At 36.1% G+C, this 26,550-nt stretch overlaps 1 protein-coding gene across 10 annotated transcripts in view; it reads left to right on the top strand.

The window, feature by feature from the left end:
* The window catches only part of LOC106176958 (signal-induced proliferation-associated 1-like protein 2), a 51,160-nt gene that overhangs the window by 2,407 nt on the left and 22,203 nt on the right, over positions 1–26,550 (top strand). For 3 of the 10 annotated variants that reach the window (XM_013559554.2, XM_013559555.2, XM_013559550.2), the window contains exons 2-14: positions 192–300; positions 9,563–11,462; positions 18,117–18,256; positions 19,195–19,383; positions 19,868–19,943; positions 20,263–20,361; positions 21,304–21,407; positions 23,211–23,368; positions 23,944–24,050; positions 24,937–25,071; positions 25,347–25,444; positions 25,701–25,846; positions 26,109–26,229. In XM_013559554.2, the coding sequence (XP_013415008.2) occupies positions 9,869–11,462; positions 18,117–18,256; positions 19,195–19,383; positions 19,868–19,943; positions 20,263–20,361; positions 21,304–21,407; positions 23,211–23,368; positions 23,944–24,050; positions 24,937–25,071; positions 25,347–25,444; positions 25,701–25,846; positions 26,109–26,229 (2,967 nt within the window). In that variant the 5' untranslated portion in view covers positions 192–300; positions 9,563–9,868. Of the gene's footprint in view, positions 1–191; positions 301–2,803; positions 2,972–4,314; positions 4,537–4,578; positions 4,711–6,338; positions 6,468–6,981; positions 7,148–9,562; positions 11,463–18,116; positions 18,257–19,194; positions 19,384–19,867; positions 19,944–20,262; positions 20,362–21,303; positions 21,408–23,210; positions 23,369–23,943; positions 24,051–24,936; positions 25,072–25,346; positions 25,445–25,700; positions 25,847–26,108; positions 26,230–26,550 lie in introns of those variants that run through there. The other 7 variants (XM_013559552.2, XM_087005007.1, XM_013559553.3 and 4 more) reach the window with 7 other exon arrangements.

Below are 26,550 nucleotides of genomic sequence, written 5' to 3'. Positions count from 1 at the left end.
GAAATTTCAGGTAAAAACATGATCAGTCATTGTGTACTATTTTGCAGTTGATATTTATTAATTTATTAAGAATGAGATGCCCAAAGATTATATCCTTGAGGTATTTGTACGATTCCTGGTGGAATTCTTGATACCATACCCTCTTTGCACACGTGTTTCTCTCATGTCGTGTTTCTCTCATGTCGTTTCAGTGTAATCTTGCTGTGTTCTGGCTGATGAGAAAGAAAACAGATGTACATTTGTATCTTAAGAATAGAGGGGAATTCCATCACAAAAAAAGACACGTGAAGAGGTAAATAGGTATGTTTGTCAGTCCTTAAGGTGCATTATATCTTGGTTCCTTAGCTGTTGCATAACCTAGATGGGTAAGTACAAAAGCATTATGTATTGGTTGAAATTTCTAGTGGGGGGGGGGGGTCATTATTTGGAGCAACAACATTCAAAGCACCTCAGTCCCATACCATTTGTATCCTCCACTTTTCTGCCACTTCACACATATTACTTAGACCATTACTGACAGGACATATAGATATGGAGACATTGTGCAAAACTGGACTTTGGTGTATGTATTTAGAGAGTGCAAAAGATAGAGAAGATACATGTTCCTTGGATATACTTGAAGCATGAGAGAGAGAGAGAGAGAGAGAGAGAGAGAGAGAGCGATGCTGAGCTTGGCCATGGGAAGTTAATGTCTGTTGGGTTCAGTTTTGTAGTAACATCTCAGTGTAGGTCAAATACTAAGAAGGATATTTATGACCATTTGAAGATAAAGCCCTTCAAAATAGAGTAAATTGTCAAAGGGTTTAGGTCAGAACATTGCTACAGCATTTAGTGCTGATATAAAAAGGGACTGATCCTGTAATATGTCACTAAAAGGAAATAAAAGCCAGCAGTCGAAGGAAATACAACCGGAATCATATTAATTGATTGTTCACTTATATACAACCTGAAAGCATGGCTATATTTTGATGTCCTTCAAGTTAAATACGTAGATTTACAATTGCACATCCACAGTCATATACTTTTGTACTGAATATTCCACATGTAGTACAGAGGTGTTGTGCAGCATTATCCAGGTGAAAATGTATGTGTTTCACCCTGAATTTCATAACTTGATATTAGAGCATTTGTGTGACACTAAATATTTAAGTCACAGTGAATTGGTTTTGATCTTAATACCCTTTCAATTTCTGTCTGACCCTGACCCTGAGAGTTTTAGAGTGTTGGGACCACTTTCTTAAAGTCCTATGGATAACTGTGATATTTGAGTTTCTTGTATATCCATTTCTTGTATATATATCCATTGGTTTTATCTTGGTGACCAAGCCAAGTCGTTCATAATGGGTGGAGTTTCCTGTAGGCTGGTCAGTTCATCAAGACAAGAATAAGAGTTAATTATAAGGTTGATAGGACAGGCTTGCAGCAGGTACATGTATGTTTTATCAGTGTTTTTTTGCATTGTGATTTATGCACTAGCCTGTATACTGTTGAATAGTATTCTAGATAACCCGCATTTATGTGTGTCATCTTGAGTTAAGAATTATACCAAAAACGGCACGGTTCTTATTTGATTTGTGTTTATATATGTAATGATTCTGAAGTCTTTGTACGTACTTGTATATTTCTGTGGTGTAACTGTAGAAAATAAGTCAGATGCTACACACTTCATCTCATACAGTCTTGTGAAGTGTATCTATAAGTTTGTTTTCAAGTAGGTTCATATTCCTTTAGCATTCCATGTTCCTCAGTCTAACAAGAATTAGAGGCAATGATCCAAGTTCTCATATCATTTTTTATCACTAAATGATACAATTTGATTTTATCTCCTTTGGATAATATTGCTGAGGGAGCTAAAACTACAACATTTTTTGAATCCAGGTTTAAAACCTCAAAAAAAAAAAAGGAAAAAAAAGGAAAAGCATACATGAAAAGAATCAGAAGTTTTCAGTGCTCAGTGATCTGTTAAATACTGTATAAGGTATTATTAGCCACCTTTGCTGGTTGTTCGCATGACTCATACTTTATCCTTTATTCTTTGTGTTACTCTTGAAATTTAACACCCATGTTATTAAAAAACAATAACATCAAACTTATTTGTTTAAACTATTTTTGTACACATAGCTAGAAAGGTTAAACCCTTTTTGGATATGCCATCCTTTACCTTGGTCACAGCTTCTATTAGTGCAATAGACTGTATTAAGAGTATTATCAGTTTATGGTTAGGTATAGGTTCATTGTCCTATAAAATGAGCAGCCTGATGATTAAAAATCTGGCAAATTACCAGACCACAAACTAGAGACCAGACTGTAACTATTGTGATGACCAATCAATATATATTGGATGACCTTTTTTGGCTAACCCCAATTCACTGTTTAAGCCTGGTGTTTCGTACATGGTAAATATTTGCCAGACAAAAATGTTTGTGTCTTTAAGGGTAAGAACCCTTAACTGAAAAAGACAGATACTCCATATTAAAGTGATATATTTATGTAGCATATTGACAACAGCCAAATTAAGGTCCATAGTTTTCTTAGCACCTGTGGTATGTATTGATTTGGTTTTCAAATATCCTTGATTTATTTGTCAATAGTTGGTATTTGGCTTTAAACTTAGCAAACCATTGATATTGGTAACGGATCTTGTATTTGAACTGCTGGGCCATAAGCCAGGAGAGGTGACATAAGCCATTTTGTTGTGACCTTGTGACTAAAGGACTTGTGTTGAGGTCAGAATGTTCACAGGGGGTTATCATCTACCTGAGTTATCCATAATCTACATACCAGGTCCATTAGATATGGTCAGTTTGCTGACCATATGTGATAGGAGGATGGACACTGTGGGTTATAATGGTTAATAGGTCTTTTCACTTCCTGAGTCTTAATCATAGGTGTTGTGTTTTTACCATGACATATCCTATCCGGCATTTCTCAAGAACAGAAGTTAATTTTGAATTACACTTGGTTTTTAAAGGTAAGTTTTCATTGATGTTCCAGAATCCAGTGCAGTTGGAAATGTTTTTTTTTTTTGTATTGACTGAGACCAAATCCTTTTGAATTAAATGCTCAGCATCTCTGCAGGTACTGAGGAAGGTGATTTTTACTTAGAAATTATACAAATCATCCTACTTTAAAATTTGAGACGAGTTGTCAACAAAGATGATATTAGTTAAGGGCAGCCCAACCTTATGAAGAATATTAACTTTGTAACCGATGTCATGGAAGACCTATTACTTCCCACCAGGCACTTGCAAAATAATTCCAAATCAATCACTGGCGTCTCTTTCCTTCTCCTGTGTCTGTATTTTCTTCACAGCTAGAAGCACGTTTCTGCAGCAGTGTCATTGATCAAAATCTTCGACTGGCCTGTTTTTGCCTGGAGATAGTTTGAAGTTATTGATGGAAGGCTGTAATTGGTGCATGTGTTTGTTCCACTGCATGGCCCTGGGGTATTGTGGTTTAAAATAGCAGCATGGGAATATACAGCATTAGTAGACTAATGGTCTTTGATCAAGAATTTTTTCATTTTTTTCTTTTATTTCTGATATTGTTAAGCTAAAGCTTTTGTATCATGGAATAATTGTGGAAATGACTTTGAGAGCTTTGTGTGAATAGATTATTTCTAAGAAGGGGAACCTTTTTTGAAAATTTATAGCTGACATGTAGGATTGGCAACCAAGAATGATAATGTTTTTTTTTTTTAATTAGCCCAGAGTCCAGACCAAGATACCATATAAGATCATAATTATCTTGAAGACATGCAATTAGTTTATCAGTAGAACAGAAAAATATTGCAATTGTATCAAGGGAACAAATATTGAGGGAGACATTTTAGCAAGCACAGCAGTAATTTTTTTTATGTATATTTTTTCATTTGGTTCATTATTTTCATAAGAAAATAAGTCATTTGGCCAATCAGTGCATTTAAAGGCTTGTTGACTGTTGATATATGTTGTGGTTTTTTAACTTTTGCTGTATAAGGCAATAGGAGGGATTCATTTTACACATTATAATGTTTTAGAATGGCAGTTTACAAGTCTTTCAGCAGCCCCTGTGTTTATAGGGAAGGAAGTCCAATCTATATGGCAGGCAATAACATTAGCTTCTTTTCACTCTCACTCCAAATAACAACACTGGAACACAAAGCAGTTCACTCATAGAGTCTGTGTTGTATTTCAAAACAACAGCGCTGGTGTTTTGTGTGGCTTTTGTGCCTGCTGTGAACGGTCTGCATTGCACGGAGGCTGATTTGGACTCAACGTTATATTCGCCTTTTGTGCGTGCTCGATTTCTGTGGCGAGAGCTCCTCAGTAGACTGGGCAAGGCTTCAATAAGGTGAGAGTTGAGTACACAGCAGAGGAGCAAAAGGGGAGCTAGGCCAGCAACAGTCCTGTGTGCTCTCCCCCCTCCAGTACAATAACACAACAAAGACGTTCCATTCAAATGCGGGACTGTTAACTTGTGTGCGTCTGGAGGATCACTGTCTCCTCAGTCACACGGCACAGAGCAGAGGTGACACCAATGCAAATACTGCACCAGGTAGGTTAGACTAGGCTTGCTGGTTGGAAGTTCATGGGTGCATTATTATCCAGATCCCTTCAGCTTCCCTCATGCAGAAATTCACAACCTATAATTTGACCATATGGGTAAAACTCTGATGGTTAAAGATGGCTTGTGATTGTGAAGGGATAGAGAGGGGTTAAAGTCACCGAGGTAGGTTACCTGCAAGATTGTTAGGTGAGGGGGGATTGATATATAAATGTGGCTTACTATTTAGGTCAATTGACTTTTACCGCATTACATCTAGATGTGTGGTAGGAGTATCTATTGTTGTAAAATTGCATGATATAGTGTTGTATTGTCAACCCACACTATAGATCAGCTGAGCTCTTGTTGGTGCACAGTGTGAGATAGCATAGCGCAGTGTGTGAAAGTTTTCCCATTAGCTCCCAGAGCTAGACAAGCCCAGGCTAGGTGCCAGTGTTAAAGAAGAATAATTTACACCTGGGCATATATATGCACTAAATACTGGGGGAAAAACGGTGCGAAAAATTGAGAAAACTATATGATTACATTCCCACTTGACTTGTTTTATGGCTAGACCACTATGTCCACCTGTGGCTGTAGTGTTTACTGGTCAATATTGACTGTTTTTAAGACATCATTTGTTACAACCTTCTAAATTGTCATTTCATCTGCATTAATCATGACATCTGCTGTAGTTTTTAGATTGGAAAGCAATATATATTTAATGATCAGAACAGTAATTTAGGTTTTACAAAGAAAAATGTTCAGCCTAGATCTATACATAATAGACCGTTCTCCAGTTCAATAGCTAACCTGTGTATGTCAGCATATGAACTCTATAAATTATGGACCTCCATATTCTTACATTGCTGTAGTATTATGTGTGAGAGGAAAGATTTCCTCCTGACTGGAAGTTTTTCATTTCCACTGTGTTAGATAAAATCTAGAGACAGCTCAGAAGAAGAGTTTCCCCTATCAAAGATGAAGTGTTCACCGATTCAGGGACAATGTGGATGGGTGGATTTTAATTAATCACATTTGAATGAAACAAAGACATTGATTAAAGGTGACTACAGAGCTTGGAATGTATTTTGAGCTTTTAACTTGGGTATTAAGTTGGTAACATGGCCTAGCCTCTGTACAATTTAAAATCTGTGGTCCAGGTGGACATTTCATAGGTGAACATCATTATGATGATAGAGCAGGTAATTTTCTATGTGGAGTCTTCTCCACATTTATACAAGTAAAAAGAGATCAATCTTTGTATAATACCCAGCTGTGTAATAAGCATTATATTATTGTCAATTTATTAAACATGTGGTTTTTCTATCCATTTCCATGGCTAGGCCATGTTTCTTACCTGGTATATACAAGGTGGTGCCAGGTAAGAAACATAGTAATTAATAAAAATGGTTGCACAAGTGTAGATAAAAGTGCATGCACATATGCAGATATTTTAAACTGTTTCGGACATCATTGGTCATTGAATAAGCAAGCTAAAGCATTTGTGAATGTATGTCCATAAATATAAGTGTGAGCCATTGAGAAATGGAGCTTTCCCAGCTAGAGAAGATAAGTGACTCAGTCCATGATGTGTCTTTAATGGGGCATGGCCACTTAAGACCAGGTTGATGCCTATTTAGAATAACATTGATTTTACCTTTTCTGATAATTTGCTTAGGAACCAGAGAAGAGTTGCTGAAACGAACCAGCTCTGGTAACTCAGCTGCATGTTATTGTTGTTTGTCTGTGTCAGAAGAAATTCCAGGGAATAGGTGGTAGAAGAAATATGAGATGTGTCCTATACTTTTCAGAAGGATCATCTTTTCTGCCAGGGATATTGAACCTGACAATTTGATAAGGTGGAAGGTGGTGTAGTTCGGAGAGGTCGGCCATCTCTAGTTGAATTAGGCTACAAATCTGAGGCAGGATTGAATTATGAGGTTTGCATTTTTTTTTTTTTTTTGTGGGCAAATTGACAGCCAGGCATGCTAAGATCAAAAATATATTTTTGTTTTCTTCTTACTTGTGTTTGAATTGTAGACATACTATAAAAAATCCACTTAGTTGTTGAATGGATTTGAACAACAAACAAACTTTAAATCTGAATGAACAACCATAATAAGAAGCTAACTTATTACATTTTCTTTTGTCTTTTCCTCCTTGCTTGTCCTGGATTATTATTATTTTTTTTTCTTTGCTGTCACATTATTTATGATATATAGCTCGGAATATGTGTGTTGTTGCAGTGTGCCACTGCCTTCCCACGGAGAAAATGCTTCCTCTCAGGAGACGCATACATTGTAGATATACTAAAAGATAATCAATTGTGGGAAATCAAGTTAAAAAATGAAAGCTGTCAGTGTTACTCACATCTGTGGCTGGTCGTGATGTGCAATACAGTAGGCACATATTGGATGATCCAGGCTGCTTGCAAGGGGATTTAGTATAAGGAGTCTGTTGTGTTGCCACAAGAGTGATGTGAAGAGAGGAACACACCCATGTTTTTAACACCAGTACCAGATGGTCAGCTTTAAAACATGCAACAGAGAAGTAGATCAGTGTGAAGCAATACAGTATATAAGCCATTTAAAAGAATTCTGATGAGATTGTATAAAAAAAGGTGCGTGGCGTTTTTATCCTTTTTCTTCTTAATCATTTTCAAGTACGGCAAGACCTGTCTGAAGGGTTGTATGAATTAATTGTATCTTTAGATTACTCTAAACCCTTGAGATAAACAGAGTGAAAAAGAGGCAGTTGACAATACAGTTATATGTATTTCCAGTGGTTTACCTCAAACTCCCATTTATCATGAATGCTGCATTCTTCTGTCAGTATAAAACTATAATGTCTGTATCAGTGCTATTAAGTGGTTTAAAAGATTGCTTCCAGGATTGTTTGACGGGAAATAATGATACAAAGAGTTTAAAAAGTCAGCAAGTTTCTGATGATATAAATAACCAAGTGCAGTGTTGCAAATGAGTGAAGGAGAAAAATGAATTGCTTTGATGTTCTGGGAATGGAAGAGTCTTGATGGTATTGGAGGTTGTTAAAAGAAAATACCATGGAGAGTTGAAACATTTGTGGATTTGAGATTGATTTAAAATAAGGTGCATTTTATGCAGTGGTGTATCTAAACTATGATTCTCAAATGTAGACCTTGAGAGAGAGAGAGAGATCCTGAACACTCTCATACTTCTGTGTAAAAAAGATCTTAAAATGTTTTATTGGTCTGAAAAGGAAACATTCTGAAAGTTCAGGTATGTCCACTGAAAGTATTAGTTTCCTGGCAGTAAGTACATGCTGACTGAGATGGGCATGCTGAGCAGACAGACTGGAGGTCCATTTACTCACAGTGATTGGAATATATCAAAATGAAATACTGTTAAGCAGCATAAAAAAAGACTGCATAGTTATTGCTCTTTATGATTATCATGAAATGTCATGTGGTTATTCAAAAATGATATGATATCAAAAGGTAAATAGATGAGGCATGTGCAAAGCGTTACCTGTTAAGAGTCTTGTTAGAGAAACAACCTGGATCACAAGCAGTCTTTAGTATGGTGTCTAAACCATACTTAATATAACTAGATTAAAGGAACAAGGTGTTCCCCAAATGTCAGGAGTATAATCAGGAGCATCTGTTCCCTATGTGTGTTTGTATACAAACTGCCAAGACTTCAGTGTGTTAGCTTATACTGTCTTATAATAAGTATCTGTCTGACATACAGCCTAGTCTCTTACCCCAGGTGGCCATGGGATGGGGATGTTACTAAGGGTGGGGGAGCTCCACGCTTATCTTGTTTACCTTCTACTTTCAAATGCCAGATGGCCTGGTTATGATTGGATAAATTATGAGGATAAGAGACGTTATATATAAATACATATATGATAAAATTGATTGGACTTGTAAACAAATGTTTATGTAAAATTTTTATTATTACTTGAATTTACTTCAATGTGGCTACTTTACCTTCTGAAAGAAATTGGATTGTGTGTGTGTGCACGTGCAAGTGTGTAAACATGCCATTGCACGCATGTGTATGTGCAGGCTTTTTATTATTCAAATATGTGCATGTCTTTGTTTGTTGTTGCCCCTGTTTGTTGTTGCCCTTTGGAGAGAAAAGTTCTCAAAATCCCAAACTAATGTCTTGTCTCATTTTCTTTGGTGCTTTAATCATCACCTCCATTTATTTTCACTTCCATTTCCTTTAAATAGATATTACTTTTTTTGCCCCCCCCCAAAAAAAAGGAAGTGTAAAAAAGAACAGACATTTGTGTGCTAAGATTACATTTATGTGTCTGCACATCCCAGTTTCATCTTTGACCTCCATCTGTAACCTTAGGCTCATATTACACTTAAAAGTCGGGAATATTCATAAAACAGCATTGCATGTTCACTGAGATTGCTTAGTCTGTTTTTATGCATCCTTAGGGGAAAATGCATCACTGATCCTTTAAGGTTTGATAGTCTCATTTTCATTGCTGGAAAGCCCTCTTGCCAATGCATGCGGCTTTTGTCTAATGCTAATTTTAAAAAATACAGCAGTCTGGCCTTTTTTTCCTCAATATCATTTACTTGCCTTTATCTTTGAACTTGATCTTCAGCAGCTGTGTATTCATAATTCATCCATAAATGATACTATTAATGTAGTTAATATTCAATAGCTTCTGTTGGTTGGCTGTCATACTTCCTATGATATTTGCACGGAAGGTTAATTATGGGCTTTGTTCGTTATTTTCCCAGTTGTAATACCAAGATTCTATGTGAACAGATGATGCATTTTGTAGTTTAGTTGCTTCTATTCTCGTTCCAGTTTCTCTACAGTAGAACAGATAGGTGGAGTCTGCCTGCTATAAATCTGGTTCTATAATCTGGGATATTGCACATGTGACTGTGATCTTACAAGTATCTGTATTCAAAATTCCACTAATGAGAGAAAAGAGCTTAAAGAATTGTAAATACTAATCTTAGTAATATACCTGAGATCTTCTGCATGTGTCTTGTTCTATATTATGTAACTTTCTATATTTTCAGACTGTTTCCTAAAATGAAGAAGAGGATTGGCTTGCCTGCTTTCTTGGTTATGCTCTAATTGGAGAACATGCTACATACATGGACTACTAGTACATGAGTTTAGAAGGATACCTCTGGTTCAGACAGAAAAAAGGGAAAAATGTAGAAAAAGTGAAGGTTGGAAAGGATGGATTTTTATTCTGCCATTTGTTGTTATACAGATTTTAATTCAAGAAGGTAGCAACAGCTGAGAAGCCCTTTTAGTGAATATTAAAAAAGGAAAAAAAAAAAACAACTCTTGTACAATCGTGTTACTTGATTTTAACCATGGCCACTGAAAGCCAATTTTCACGAAATACTTCTGAACGAAGTAGTCAGCATATCCTGGGCTCTAACAAACGCCCAGACCCAGTGTTGGATTCGATAAGACAGAGAGCTTACCAGGGGGGAGGGGGTGGTATTGTGGGAGGGGTAGACTTCTACCCTCGCTCAGTGGGATCCCACAACACCTCTGGCGAAAGCAGTGCCAGCTCCACAGGTGAGAACCCCATACATTCATATAACAGGATGAATGGTACAGCTCACGATGATAGGCATCACATCCAAGACTCTTATAACACTGGCCCAGACACATTCCAGAGAGCTAAGGCAATAAGACCTGGGGTGTTGGACCATAGAAATTCATACAATGAAAAAATCCTGGCTAGTTATCATGGCCAAGGATTGTCGTTTCCTGGCCAGGTGAATGTAGGGATAACCAGGCAGAAGCCTCTCCTTCAGCAGCATCACCAGGAACACAGCAGTCCTCACCGTATTAGCTATCATAGTGGGTCTGGGAATTCCTCTCTCAGTGGTACTTTATATAGAAGTAACAGCAGCCTGGATATAGACCAGGTAGATTATTCAGACCACCATCGCACAGGAGGGCACCATCAGAGTGCACTGAGAAGGAATTATGGGAGTGCAAATTCTCTAGACATTGTTGATGCAGGGAATGAGAGCTTCTTTGAAATGTTGAGTTCTTTTAGGCCTGAAAATTTTGATCAGAGGGCACCTGCACCTCCACAGATTCATGAGGTGCTAAGGGGTAAGTTGGATTTGACTACTCCCACTAAACAATTGTCTCAACAGCAACAACAGCAACAGCACCCTGGGGGAGCATCTTCCTCTAAGGTGGCTAATGGTTCAGTCCCAGTGGATCAGAAATCCCCAGAGAGGGCACAGAGTCCTACAGGGAAACTCCCTGCAGCCAGAAGTGTCACCAAAGAGAGAAAGCCAAGGGCAAAGTCTGTGTCAGGAGACGGAGCGGGACTATTTAGAAAGTTAAGAGGTACAAAAACTGATGTCGCCGAAACTGTAAGCAAGACTTCAGACTCTTCATCAGAGCTTGAGTATAGTACAGAGGAATACTTACGACGCAAAGCCTTGACGCATTATGACTGTCAGAGCGTTGGAGTTAATTTCGTTGAAGTGGTAAGGAGGAGGAATTCAATACGCAAAAGACGCAATACGACAACTGGGGCATCTGCTGCCTCTGCTCAGCGCCAGAACAAGGAGAAAGAAAATGGTGGCGATAAATCTGAAGAATCAGACAATGATGATTCTGATGATGGGGATGGACGGAGCAATGAACTGGTGCTTAGCTGCTCCTTCTTTCGCAATGAATTAGGTGGGGAGGAAGAGCGCATGATAAGCTTGACGCAGAGCACGGCACAAAGACGCGTCCAGCAGCTGCTAGGCAATCGCAATGTTAACTCCCATATGATGATGCGTCCCCCAGCCTGTAGTGGGATGGCCATTTTGGATGTTTCTAAGTTACCTGATGGTGAAACTGAACCATCAATCATGGCACACCGAGGATATATAATCGAACATTTAGACCATGGTGCTTTCTATTATAGAAACTTCTTCTATAACCAAGGTAAGTGTATTATTAGAAACTAAACCTCTCAGTTCCTTAATGTGGTCTTTGTGTCATTTTTTCTTCCTTGCTTTTATTGTTTTGTTGTTGTTGTTGTTTTTACATCCGCGTAGATAAGATGCCATGACATTGCATTAAGTTAGACTAAACTGTGTAGAGATGTACATTGAGAAACTTTTGTACATATATACTTATAGCATGGGTTTGAGCAATCCTTTGCATCTGCTTGATTCTATACTGTCACAAGACTGAGTGATGCTAAGTTCTAGTAATTCATGATAATGCTATTCACAAAATATGACCATCTTGCCATATAACCTCAACAAAGGTGGTTACGTTTTTGCCCTTGTTGGCAAACAACCTAGGTTTAAAAAATTATGGATGGATTTTGATAAAATTTTCAGTAGAGGTCAGAAATAAGCTAACATATAATTGGTTAGATTTTGGTGGGGATCATTTAATTAATTAATAAAAATGAGAATAGGTGGAGGTGTGCACTTTGGATGCTTTTCTGGCTATAGAATTTTCTAACATGTGTCTGATAATTTGCATCCAGACACCTTGGAGATTTCACATTAACTAGCTTGCCAAATCTTAGTAGGGACTAAAAATAAAAGACATTTAATGTTTCTTCCTTGAATTCTAGATGGTTAGTCAAAAATTGATTTTGCTTCAGCAAAATTATTCTAAAGTGAGTACATCAAAGATCCCTTCCTGACATGTTTATTCCTGCAAGCTTTTAATATGCTGATGCCAAATATGATCTGTGCTTACAGTCAAGGTTTCATGTCAGTATTTTTATCAGACTTAATGATGCACAAGGGTTTGCTGCTTAGCATTTCATCAAGATCTCTCTTAACAGGAAGAAAATTTAAGAGGCACCGCACAGTGTGAAATGTTCTCTCAAGTATTTCAATTTTGAAGCATTTCCAAGAGTTATGATATGAATACACTGTTGCTTCATTGATAAATATCATGCTGGTTTTAGGTTTTCCAAGATTTTTTTTCCTTACATGAAAGTCCATAAATGGAAGTATATTAAGTGATATAAGACATTATAGAGGTGCTTAGGATATATGGAAACTAAATGAGAAATACATGTACGTACAGAATGTATGTCTGAAGCTGCAGGAAAGATAGGCAAAAAGATAAGTTTTAACTGCCTGACATTCAACATAAGCCCCCCCCCCCTCCCCCCAATGCATTGTCAATAACAAAAACAGATATTGTAATGTTATACCCAGAGCAATACAGTATATATCAGTTGTTTATATGAAATGACCATCTTAACTAGTAAATGTCCTTTAGTGTCAGACAGAAAAGAATACATTTGCAGTCATATGTCAAGATGTCGACCCAGTGTTCAGGTGGTAAAGATAAGACTTGAATTAAAGATCCTGGGAAGTAACTTGTATTAAGGCATAACTGAGCCTGTTTACAAGCTGGGAAGCTAACCCAATAGACATGATCTTTTTTTAATGTGATGGGATATAAAAAAGAACCTATTGGAGATTACTGAGCCTGACAAAGGATCTAAAAAACCTTACACAGGTGGTATACACACTGACAGAGCATGTTAAATTCTAAAGCAGTAAGTCTGCTTTGATACAAATGAGATCTTAATGAGAAAACAAAATGATTTCATTATTAGTATAGATCTAAATCAACTGAAATGAGTCTTCATCTTTTGGGATATTAAAAAAATACTGATGACTTATTTGGTATTATTTCTGTGCTACATATTAAAATGCGGGCAAATTATGTCAGGTAACTCTCAGTTAATGTAAGGCCACAACCAGGTACAGTGAAATATTGCAAAGGATATATTTACATGCTAGGTAACCAAGTACAGTTCCTATACTCACAATAATAATTTGATAATGCCAAAGAGGAAGGATAAATGAAAAAAATGAAAAGAAGAGGCAGATAGTATATAGTAATTGGCAGCTCACGAACTGCGATCCATTACGTGGGAAGTGACTCTGTTGCCCCATTACCTTATCCATAATCAAACCTTAGATCATAAAATGAACAAAAATTTGTTATATGAATATAAAGTCTTAGCTAGTGATAAAAAACTCTTATTATAAAGACTGTACGAAAGTCATTCTGGTATGACCTGCACTAAGACTTGTTGGTTTTGAATACTAACATATGCATTGCATTTTAGGAAGGGCAATCAAAACTTAGGTAAATAAATTTCTTCCGCTGGTCAGGTGTTATTGATTAACCTGTATTAGAAGAAGATGCCATGAGCAGTGCCATAACATTGATCCCCACAAAGGCATACCTTTGCTAAGTTATGTCATGCCCTTGTGCACTGCAGGGCTGGTTTACCTGGGGTTTGCTGTTTTAAACTGCCTCAGTGGGTGGTGATTTGTGTGTCTTGGAAAGTACGAGAACAGTGGGCAATCAGTATGGAACACCTATCTGACATGGTAAACATCCACACACACACACACTCATTCACCCCTAACCACTTATTGTGCCTGGCCATTGTACAGGTGAGATATTAAGTCCAGTAAAACCACAAGTGCTTGAGATAGAGAAAGTTCTCAAGCTCTCTTTAATGACTGACAACTGGGGAGTCTATTTCTTCCTACATGCAAGGGTTATAGATATACTTGTTCAGAATTCTATGAGTTATTTGGATGTGATGGCGTAAAGATTGCACGTTGTCAGCATTTCTTTTGTTGTGAGAGATTCATGGATGAGATTGTTATGATAGTATTGAAATAATAAAAAACAGATTTCACACCTTTGTGGTGAAGTATTCACTGACCCACCTGCCTGATTACACCTTGAAATTGCACTCACTGGTAAAATTACTATCAGAGGTCTCTAGAGCATAGTCTACACCATACACCATCCTTTAGATTGATTTAATGTTAGATGTGTTCAGCTCTTAATGTATATATGGCATATCAAGTTTATTTAGAGGGGCCAAATTGTCCATAAACTTACCATTCTTTTTCTGACACATGGTGGGATACATACATGATCTGGTTAAAATTGGGAGAGTGAAGTGAAAACACAGCCTTTTCCTTTGTCTTTGTGTTAAAAATCATACTCTTAATAAAAATGAAATCTAAACACACCAATTTTTTATAAACAGTTCTTAAAACAGTAATGTTTTCCTTATTCACTTTCCACTGATTGCCCACATGAAGGTGCCCTATACTCCCAGAGGAATGAATGCTACTAAAAACAAGGTCAAACTGAACACACGCCCCTGTTCAGCTACCCTGAGACTCCTTAGTCCAAATAGATACTGCCCTCAGTCACAGTATATGCATATGGTCTCATATAAGGACTCAGATATGCAGGGTGCATTGTACTGGAACTGTCATTTTTGTCAGAATGTTGGGAAGTTACCTGTTAGGTGATAATATGTCAATCAAGGTAAGGTGATGGATTGGGGCTTTGCATGTGAAGGGTCTGGGCTTAATGACTTAGAGAAATCGTTAAATTCCTTGTCTACAATTTACACATGCTAGGCAGTGTATTTTGTTTTGTAAATACTGTAATACAAGTGTAATAATTATAGGATCCTTATCCTGTTATACTGATAACATGTGTGAATGAATTTAGAATCTGAATGTTTAGAGTTTTTAGTTAAATCTGGCATTGGGACTGTGTTAAACATATAGATATTTTGGATGGTTGGATTTACCTATTTGGCTAAATGACCCATCCACTGAAAACTAAAATTTCAGTAAAGAAGTAACATTCATTGTCTTCTGTTTTCTCCTTTCAAACATTTTACTCTGTCCAGCTTACATTAGAAATAGGATAAGTGCCTTCTTCTAATTATTATTATTATTTAAAGAGATGCCACTCAGAAGGGAAACATTCCTGTAATCTCTCTCTACATGAGTTATTTTTTCTGGTGGGCTAGCTACCTGTAATATCAATGTTTGAACAACTGCAGAACATGTATCAATGTTAGTGCAGGATAAGTGGCCACATAAAAGTCAAGCTTTCCCACATGTATTACAGCATCAGTTTTCATAATAAAGAGTTACCTGCTGTATAAGAACAACTTAGAAATATGTAAAAGATATTCATTAAGAAGTAGGAGTTGTTTGTTTACTGTGAAACCGGGTTTTAGGTTTTACAGCACTTATGTACAGCACTTAAACTCAAGTTTACATTAAACTGCAGTATTACAGAGAACTTTGTATTTATATCTGTTTTTATATTTAGCCTTTTGGTCGTAACCTCTTTTGCCTACCAAGGCATCACTTAGCATTCAGCTTTGCTGTGCATTCTACCTAATTTTTTCTTTTTTTTTTTTACATTATTTCTAAATTTATATCAATATCCATAGTAGCCATCTCCTCAACTTAGTGGCTGAAGAATGCCATTCTGGTCTCTATGCAGTAATCAATTAATTATTCATGGCACTGATGTAATTAATCACAACCTGTACAAGATTTGTTCTATCCATCAACCATTTGCAATAAGATTATAATTGCAGTTAATTGCATTAGCGATAATTATCTCCAGCCAGCTGTCAATCAGTCCAGTATTTTTGTCCGCCCAGATCCAATTCTGCCGAGATAAGATAATTGGGGACAAATGGCTGCCATTTGCCACTTTTGATCTGATTATGTGTTATATCATGGCTGGGTGACCACTTTATTGATTTTTGTCTGAAACTGATATATGAAAACAACATGATATCCCCATGCCATGCTGCACAGCATTACCCTAGAAGTGAGCTCATTTTGAGGCTGAAGCAAGGGGCCAACATGAAAACCAATTTCATTTGCAAGTCAAAAGCAATTTTCAGGACAAAGACCTTAGGAATCAGACTGCGGGTCTGCATTTTTCAGTTTTAAAATGGTTTATTTATTTAATAGTGATTGAGTCAGCATTAGCATTGTGAAGATAAGTGTGTATTTGCTCAACTACAGTGCAATATTGCATTTGATTTTCTTGTAATATAACATCACATTGATAACTCAATTTTTTTACCCTTTTTGAGTTTTTATAGCTAAAAATGTCAGATTTTATTCTCTCCCTTTTTTCAAAGTCATGCCTTGAAATTATGGGCTGTCAGGGTTGCAATGATATGCTTCGTCTCCTGCTGTAAAACCAGGGCTGGGAGGGGAAACACGTCAATGTAAATACTCTGTACAACAATAATTGCATTGTTCCTTGTGGCAGAAAGATAGTTGTTGTAGGTTAACCCAGGAACTGTGGGTGGAGTATGACACGAGGCATTGTTTGCTTCTATACAGATATCAGCCATCTGGCCCTGTATTTAAAAAAATGCTTAAAGAGGAAGCTCCTTGTTCATAGTCTGCCAAGTATTTAACCCTGTATATCTAGTTAAAAAGAGGGTAGCTTACATGCTTTATAGAATTTACTTATATGTTTCAGAGCTCTGTATATGTATGTATCCATAGAAGTAGAAAAAGGCTTTGTAATCTCCTACATATCTCTGACCTAGTATGTAGAAACTTAGATCTGACAATGTACTCATTCAGTATACAGACAAATGATCAAGGCTATGGGTCACCTTAGTTTCGGAGTACAGAATCTTATGCTATTCCCAGTTTTATGGATAGAGGAATAAAACTGTTAATACCCTAAATCTGAAAATAATTATACTTTTATTAATTAATATATGTATGTTTGCCTTAAAAAAAAAAGGCACCTGAAACTAAAGGCACCTACATAAGAGATGAAGATAACAAAAGTGTACAGGGAGAGAGACAGGTTAGTTTTATAATAAGGTGTTTAAGTGTGTAGTGGTTTGTTTCATGTCAAAGGTCAGGCATTTATGGACATTTAATGATGTCTGTTTCTGTCCCATACATGGTAACTGATATTTTGCCAGTTTGCTATTGACAGCCCCACCTCCTATAGGACCAGTGTGATGTTTTTTTCATCTACATCTGATACCATGTCTCCTTTATTAGCTCTTATGTGCTTGATACTTTATACATTTACTCCACATGCATTTTATATACTGTGCAAAATCATACACCAGATATTTCACATATTTGCTGTACATCTCAGTAATATACAAACAATGTATCTACCACGCACTCTTTACATCCTTTGGTGCCAGCTAGGCCATGTATTGGGTTTACCTAGATATGTATAACTGAATTCATGCACCATGTAGCCTGTATGCCCTTGTGTGCTGGACTTTTCACATATTTGCTGAACAAAGGTTTGAATTGCCACACAGCCCATAAAGTATCATAAGTTCTGATATCATATGCCAGATATTGCATAAACCTGCACCATGCATTAAATATGTCATTAGCCTGCAAAGTACACAGGTTAGTTGAAAAAAAGCTTGTAAGTAGAAATGAATTGCATCAGTGCATAGATGGCATCATTCCCTCAATTACTTATTTATAAAGTGGAGATTGAGTCATTGTTCAACAACTTGTTGCTTAAATACTTAATTACAACTCTTAAGATGTGTAAATCAATAGTATATCTCATCATGTTCAATAGAATTATAAAAAGAGGGGGGACATTTTTGGGTCAGAAACACTGTATTATACTTTTCACATTTATAAAACAAAATACACAAATATCAGCATTCATGGAATACACATTGATGTCAAATAGATATTATACAAAATTTATCAACTTCCAGTTGTCAAATTGTATTGTTCTGTTTTTCAGAACATCAGAACTACTTTGGGGTGGATGAGAATCTAGGTCCTGTGGCCCTCAGTATTAAACGTGAGCGAGCTGATCATAGAGAGAGCAAGGGTGAGGGAGGACAGCCCTACCAGTACAGGGTTATAGCAAGAACTAGTGAGGTGAGTTACCTATGTTTATTAGTCCTTGGTGCCATGATTAAATTAAACTTTACCAATCCTGAAACTGAAGGAGACTGCTACATCCAGGGCAAAACATGTAGGTTTGACAACCCTTCTTGTAATAAAAAATAGGGTATTGATGTATAAAACATTGAAAATTTTACCAAAACTTTTTCTGAAAATGGGACCAGCAAGGTGTTGCTGTACAAAAGGTAAGTTAATAAGGTACAGCTCTGTTTATATAAACTAGAACCTTTGTGTGTTTACAACATATGTGTTGAGTTTCTTAAACATCCTTTTTTGACCCCAGCCTTGCTGTTCCTTTAACAAGGATTGGCTGTCTTTATCTAAATTAGAAAATTAAATCCAGGTTGAAAGAATTTTTCTTAATATAGACCCAGCATGGAATTCCCTGGCTTAAAGTTAGCTTATGTTTATTATCTTGACTCTGTGAGGTAGGTTTATTTAGGAGAACATCAACTAATTTAGTCATTATAGTGTGGAATCTGAAATGCCTCCCTGGCAACTCCCAACTATTTTTCTTGGCAGCACAGCAGTTCTGCTTATATGGGAGACCATGAAAAAATGCTCATTAATTTGAAATCAAGAAGAAACCCTTAATGGATAAATAGCTATGAAACTTCCTAGTGCAAAACTGAGTATTTTTGTGTTCAGAGTAAATGTTTTAAGATGCAAATAGAAAACACAAAAATCCCTTCTCATTTTTTTTTCAGTCAACTACACTAAGAATTACAATTCATAGCTATGAAACTTACAAAACTGAATACTTTAGAATACTGAGTGTTTTGATATTCTGAGTAAATATTAAGGATGCAAATAGAAAATTGTCACAATGTCCTTTCTTATTTTGTTACATTTTTAGTTAACTACTCTAAGGACAAAACTCTTCATCCTCGCATCTTTTGTTACTTATTCAGTTAACTACACTAAGGATAACAATCTTGGAGGATGCCATTCCGTCATCCTCACGTCTTAGCAGTTCTCGTGGTCTGCCCATCAAGGAGGTGCTGGAATATGTGTGCCCCGAGATTCAGCTGTCTTGTCTACGCCAGGCTGTGCCAGGGAACAAGGCTGCTGAGCAGCTCATGAAGCTGGATGAACAGGGGGTGAGTGATATATTACTGAAATTATAAAGGGGACTGCCCACTTGTCCCTGGTTTCTAGAGCATCCAAAAACTTAGTTTTCAACCATTAGTATAGGATTCTGTTCAGGCCTGTGGTCAGGGGTGGGGGTAGGGGTGGGTTGGGTTTTATAAAGACTGGCTGTGAGAAGACTTCAAACCCACAATCAATCTGATAATGAATACTACACTGTGGGGAAACTTTGTATGTACTTAAGCTGCTGATGTATTTTCATTAGACAATATTTTATGCTGTATTTGTAAGAGAGAGAGAGAAACAGTTATACTGTTAGTTATTTAACTATGATATGTGTAGCTAAAGATAGTAAAATGCTGTTTTGGGGGGCATTTCTTTTAATTAAATTTGAAAAACCATCTTTTAAAGTCCATGGAAATAATAATGAAAATAAGTGTATTCTTTGAATATGCATTCCTCAAAAGGAATAATCATGTATTTGCTATATTTCAGATCACAAAAACGTACAAAATTGGTGTTATGTATTGCAAAGCAGGTCAGTCTACAGAAGAAGAGCTCTACAATAATGGTAAGTAATTAGGCAAGGTCAGCAATAGTGCTGTGTGCTCCTAGAACATCCTAGTTATGTATGCTGTTCTGGATAAAAGAAAGGAAAAAAGTTTCTAATCTGTTGAGTTACACATTTATGCATCTCATGAAAGCATCACTTGCTTTGTCATATGCATAAAAAAAAAAATAATTGTTATTATAACCCCATAGTTGAAAAGAATTTACTACTTAACAACAGTAGGATCAAAATTAAGACTTCTATAGTTCTAACTATTTACTCAAAAAGCTATATGTGCTTACAGCAATTTTTGATTTACCATTTGTAACATGTTTTACAGAATACGCAGGACCAGCTTTTGATGAATTCTTAGACTGCATTGGACAGAGAGTGCGCTTAAAAGGATTTGAGAAATACAGGGCTGGTTTGGATAACAAAAGTAAGTACCAGTTCTAAAGTTATGGTGAACAAAAGTATGGAGTGCCAGGTCTAAAAACATACATCTATCCTCAATCCTTCTCTGATTATGAGCAGGTATATCGACATGTTTGCATATATTGTTGAAGAGTCAAAGTCATTTCTTTCTCTCTTTCTCTCCACTCTCTATCCTAACTGTAGATTGATTTATAATGTTGTTTTCAGGCAAATGAGGGCCGTTAGCATTTTTCTTTTTCCCCCAAGGAGGTATTCTCTGGCACTGAACTCTATCAATGGACCTAAAGTAATTGCATTACCGTCATTGCTAGACATCTCATTCCCTTTCACATAACAGGACGCTGAATTTATAGATAATTACTGATGGAAGAGATGTTCCATTTAAAAATAATCCTGTTGGATATTGATTTTGGATGTTTTTCAGTTAACATTACAGTTGGCAGGTATCATTAAGGCTACATCATTACTTTGAAGTCCAGAGTAGTCATTATATGCATGTCATTATGAACATCTTATTGAGAACCTGTCTTATAACACACCACCATAAAATTTGCCTAGCCACAGATTGATGTGATATTCTTAGAGGACGGTGTTCACAGATCCAAGTGTAAATTATCCTAGCTTTCCTAGTGGTTTAGAAGTTTCAAATGTTAATTAAGTCACTGTTGTTGCCAGAAAAGATCACTTACAAGGAATTTACGTAATCATCTTTTTTGTTGGTCTCATATGTGTAAGGTTTCTTATAATAAATACCCTGATGACAGTCAGAGATGTACATAAAATGAGCATTCTCATTGATTTCTCTTATCAGTTTAGCATCTTTTTATTCTGAATATGGATTTTGGAAGCAAGCAGCGACATATTTAACAGAAGTCCCATCAAATTATGTTTTAAGCATTCGTGATGATTTGTGTGTATATTTAGTATTCTCTGTTGTTTATTCTAGCTGATTCCACTGGCACCCATTCTTTGTATGCCACCTATGCCAACAATGAAGTGATGTTTCATGTGTCCACCTTTCTGCCATACACACCAAATAACAGACAGCAGGTTAGTATATATGCGGAGTCTTGGTAGGGTATATATGAATCAGTGAAGGGCATTAATGACTGTAGAGGATATTAATGATGAATGTTGAGCATAAAGAAGTTTGTATAACTTTTAGTGGCTTGTAAGAACAATGCATGGGGGCTTAAGCGATTCATTGACAAGGTAAAGATGTTTCTTTATGTTGTATGACTTGTGCTTTTAATTGAATTTATCAATTAGAGGTTTGTTTCTTACAATACTGCTTGATGAATTTTACTTGAGTTTAATTTCTCTCTGGCTTGTTTTGTAGAAAGTTTTCCTATATTTCAATCCATCAGTTGGTTTAGCTTGATTGGTATACAGACTTAAAAAAGACAATTTTTTCAGTGGAAACATTTCCGTGAATCAGAATCCCTGACAAAATGTTAAACAAAGAGATTTTCATTATTTCACATAAGAATAATTGATTTTCATACACACACACATACACAGCCACACACACACACACGCACACATAGAGAGAGAGAGGAGACTGAGAGAGATTAAGTGGCTTATCATATTGATTTTGGGTTCATGTAGTGCACATTTATGATATTGGTTTCTTCTCTGTTTGTCAACCACTTTAAACTGTGAGGTCCATGACATGTTGGAATGAGAAGTCTAATATAGCTCTGAAAAAAAGGTGTAAACGTTTTTTTAGTAATAGAGACACATTAAATGGCAGATGAAACAATGGCAAACATGGTTGTTTCAGAAAGTAACAAAAATAATGACATGACTCTGGAAAACACTATGATAATGTACACCTGTATGTTTTCATTATGGCTTAAAATGTAAAAATAATACAAGTATAAAACAACTAAACTATACCTGCAACCTCATGAAAAATTGACAGAAAAAAAACAAAATGTGAAAAAAGTTGATATTTACTGTATCTTCCAATCCCATAGGGTAATAATGATTGTCAGAAAAGATCATTTAAGTAATTGCTTCAGTCATTTTATGAGATGATTCTAGCTTTAAAGAGCAAGTTTTTACAGTCCTTGAGATGAAGGGTTGTATTGATTTCCCAGGCTGCACATGGTGCCATGTGGCAGCACAGTTTGCAAAGCCCTCATTACATTCATTATTTTCACTGAAGTTCGAGATGTAAGCAAATCCAGGCTCTTAAGTTATGAGCTTTTGGAATGCCTTAACTACTTGAACTTTGTGCACAGATGCTTGTTGGTTATCATATTCTTGACTGGGGATGTTTATAATGATGTATATATACCTAGACATTCCACACTCTCTGAAAGGAAATGCTGTCATTTAAACCTTTGCAAGTAGACACAACATGGGGGATCTGCTTTATATACACACTTACTTTGGTGCAGATATACCCATGATGCATGTGGATTTCATTTTTGTCCTTTAGTTGAACAAAGAGAAGTCAGATATTATTTGTGGTGCTTGTTTGATTTTGTTCGAATAAATGTTTCCAATGGAAAAATTGTTAGTCAGTAGAATGAGACATACAAGATCAGTTATTATCAATAAGGAAGAGTATAACAGTTTTTTCAGCTGCTGTCCATGATTGTTTATTTATTTATTTATTATTCAATGCCCGAAAACCTATTTTTTCTATCTGTTCCATAGAAATGGTAGGAAGGTGAACCATATAGCTAAGCTGACTGATGTTGTCTCTTAGATAGCAATTCCTCTTAAAAAAATAACAATCTTTCTTGTTGTAATGATAAAAATAATGATGCTGATAAACATTTATGTAAATGGCACTTTATACCATTAACAATAATTATCTTTTATTTATTATCATTATTTCAGTTGCTGAGGAAGCGCCACATTGGCAACGACATAGTCACCATAGTGTTTCAGGAACCAGGTGCCCTCCCCTTTACTCCCAAGACAGTCCGCTCCCACTTCCAACACGTCTTCATACTGGTGCAGGTGTACAATCCTAACACTGATCATGTCAGATACAGGTAGGAGAATACTGGGGGATGGCTTCATAGGTGTCATATGTTAGTGTCAATTATTATAAGTGGTGTCAAGACTTTTTCTGGTATGTTAAGTTGAAAAAATTGAGATTTAGTCCACAGCTCAGTTGGCTATGGTTGTATAAGCTTAAGAAGTATAAGGTAAAGAAGTATAAGCTAAGCCAAGAAATCTTAAGCCAACAAAGTCAATGTAAAGAGGCAATTATTATAATAATTATGGGCCTGCGAGACATATTTTTATGCCAACTTTCCTGAAATGTAGAAGTGGCATTCCACGTGTAATATTACATAGATTTTATCTTGGGAATTTTATGCAGATCGCCAACTACAGTAATGTCCCATTGCACCTGCAACAGTTACATTGCATTACTGGTTATAGTTTAATGGGCTGTCTGCATGTTGGTGTGATTTAGACCCAGCCCAGTACAGAATTATATCAGAATGTGCCTGAATATTTTACTGCATTCATTTGAGCCAGGTACATCAGGATATTTCATTTCAGAGACATCATTTCTTTCTGTATAATGATATGTAAGTATAGCTATTGTTGGTTTTTCCAGTGTGGCTGTGTCAAGGTCCAAAGATGTGCCTCCATTTGGGCCAGCCATTCCAGAGGGTGCTATCTTTTCTAAATCACAGGAGTTTGCTGACTTCCTGCTTGCCAAAGGTGAGAATTTTATTAGTTTCACCATCTAAATAAAAGGTTTAACAAAAGCCTCATGTTGTATGGATGTGTTTGATGGATTTTTATTTCAAAAGAACTGCACATTTAACAAGGAGCTATTTACAGAAAGTGTTAACTATGATCGTTTGTGAAACCAATCTCAGGTTGACATTTCATATCTCTAGCCATGGTGACGATGCTAATATGATGTTTGCAAATAGGCATCTATTCATTCCATAAAACAAACAAACAAATATTCGCAGCACAGAATAAACTGAACCTTATTATCTCTCTACATAAGCACATTTATAGTAAAATGCTATTTTTATGCATAAAACATCATCTTTTGTGGAATGGCCAACTTTTTGCAGTTTTCCCCATCTCTGTGCTTACTTGAGAAAACATGAATATAGCAATTATCTTTAAGGCAATAATTGTCTTTTCAATTATACCAATGGATAAGTGCAGGAAAAAGGCACAAAGGAAATTGCCCCATAGTGATTAAGTCTGTAGTAATGAATTAAACATCCATAACGTGAAGTTCACTAGGATGTGATGCAGAGCATGGAATTCATTTTGCTATACTTTTTTGCCCCTAATCTTGTTTCATGCTGGTGATGTCTAAGAGGGACAGTTTGCACTTCATTACGAATACGGTTCATGAGTCAAGTTAATGATAATAAAAATGTTGATTGGAACGTGCTGACATGGTAATGCAATTATCTATTTCCTTAATACGGAAATGGGAATCAAAGCCCCCTGTGGACAATTCTTTATTAAAAAATAGATGGGTTTTGTTATTGACAAGGATGGGTCTCCATCTTTATCTGAGGTATTTTTTGCTTTTTATTGGACGTATTTTTTAATACAATTCACATTTTCTTTCCAGTAATAAATGCAGAAAATGCTGCACACAAATCAGAAAAATTTGTTGCCATGGCAACTCGGACACGACAAGAGTATCTAAAAGACTTAGCAACCAATTACATCAGTACAACAGCCTTAGAGTCCAGTTCTAAGCTAAGTAAGTTATTGGGAATAATTACGCATACTTGTGACACATGAAAAGCAATGAGAATTTATCATTTATTTGGTTGGTATTTATAGGGCTCTAGATCTCAAAAATAATAATTTGTCTTATTTGACAAAAAAGAGTGACTTCAAACTTACCTTAGTTTTTATCAGGGATATATAAAAGAAGCATTGCTTATATGTTGTAAACTCATAAGGGATACACTTTAAATGTCATCATTAAATGTAGTTTGTCATATTCATTAAAAAAACTATTTCTCTTGTTAGGCAAGTTTGGTTTGGGCAGTGGAAGGAAGAAAGAACGTGCCAAGCAGAAAGTGGTGCCAGATATTTATGCTAAGGGAGGAGTGGTATGGAGCGTACAGGTAGAGAAATAAAGAAGTCATCTACATCTGTTTTCAGTTTGTAACTGTCAGTGGAATTATAGACATCTGGTGATGATAAAAAATTTGCTATCCTGCATGAGTATATCATGCAGTTTCACTAGAAAGAAGAAAAAATGAAAAAAAAATTAATAATTGTTAATAATTTCTTTTTTTAATTTTGCTCATAAAAACAAGTAGTATCTTCAAGCACCAGCAGAAATGGTGTAATTACAGTGCTTCTGATCTTCAATTCCAGGTTGAAGACTTCAGCCAGAACTCCAACATCAACTGTTTCCTGGCCATAGCTCCAGATAGTGTGGTGGTTATAGAGGAAGAGAGCAAGGATGTCGTGTTCACCATCCCTAGTAAGTCAGTCATTGGCTGGACCACAGGGACTGACAGGTAAGAATTTTTTTTTTAACAAGGGTTTTTTTTTAGAAAGTGATTAACTATTGAAAAAATAATTGAACAGTGGATTTTGAAACTAGGATTGTAATCTATGTATAAACAGTCCATTGTTTCAGTAAGAAACTACTTATATCACTTAATATACTTAATGTACCAATGTCTTTCTGTACATGATTTAACAGTGGTTTAATAATTTACTATGCTCATAGAGTGTTTTCCATAGCATTCCATTATTTATGTAATAAACCCGTTTCAGTATAAGAATCTACTATGACCATGGGGAATGTGTCCTTGTCAAGCCCCACGCTGGCTGTGACATCACAGAGGAACTCCAGGAAATCATCAGCAGACTGCAAGTGGTCACTCAGGGAATTGAGGTACCATAGCATATGGAATAAACTTTTTCTTTTTCTTCTAATTTTTTACTTTTTACAAAAGAAATTAATAATAATTCATGAATGATAAATATGTATCTGATTTCTAAACAAAATGTTTTGAAGCCTGCACCACTGCATTAATTGGTAGCTTGCTTGACTTAGGAATATAAATTTTAATTGATTAACAAATAGACAAAAGATATAAGGATGAAAAAGTTTTCAGTTACCTCCTAATCTGTCCTAATCTCTAAGATTAGTCACATGAACAACAAATTGATGCATCATCCATCATGAAAAGAACCAAGAAATTGGATATTTAGA

This window comes from Lingula anatina, chromosome 2 (genome assembly GCF_051362555.1).
Source record: "Lingula anatina isolate TDL-2025a chromosome 2, LinAna3.0, whole genome shotgun sequence".
NCBI classification, from domain to species: Eukaryota; Metazoa; Brachiopoda; class Lingulata; order Lingulida; family Lingulidae; genus Lingula; species Lingula anatina.
The sequence above is the reverse complement of the archived record's forward strand: the minus strand, read 5'-3'. Positions and strand labels throughout refer to the sequence as shown.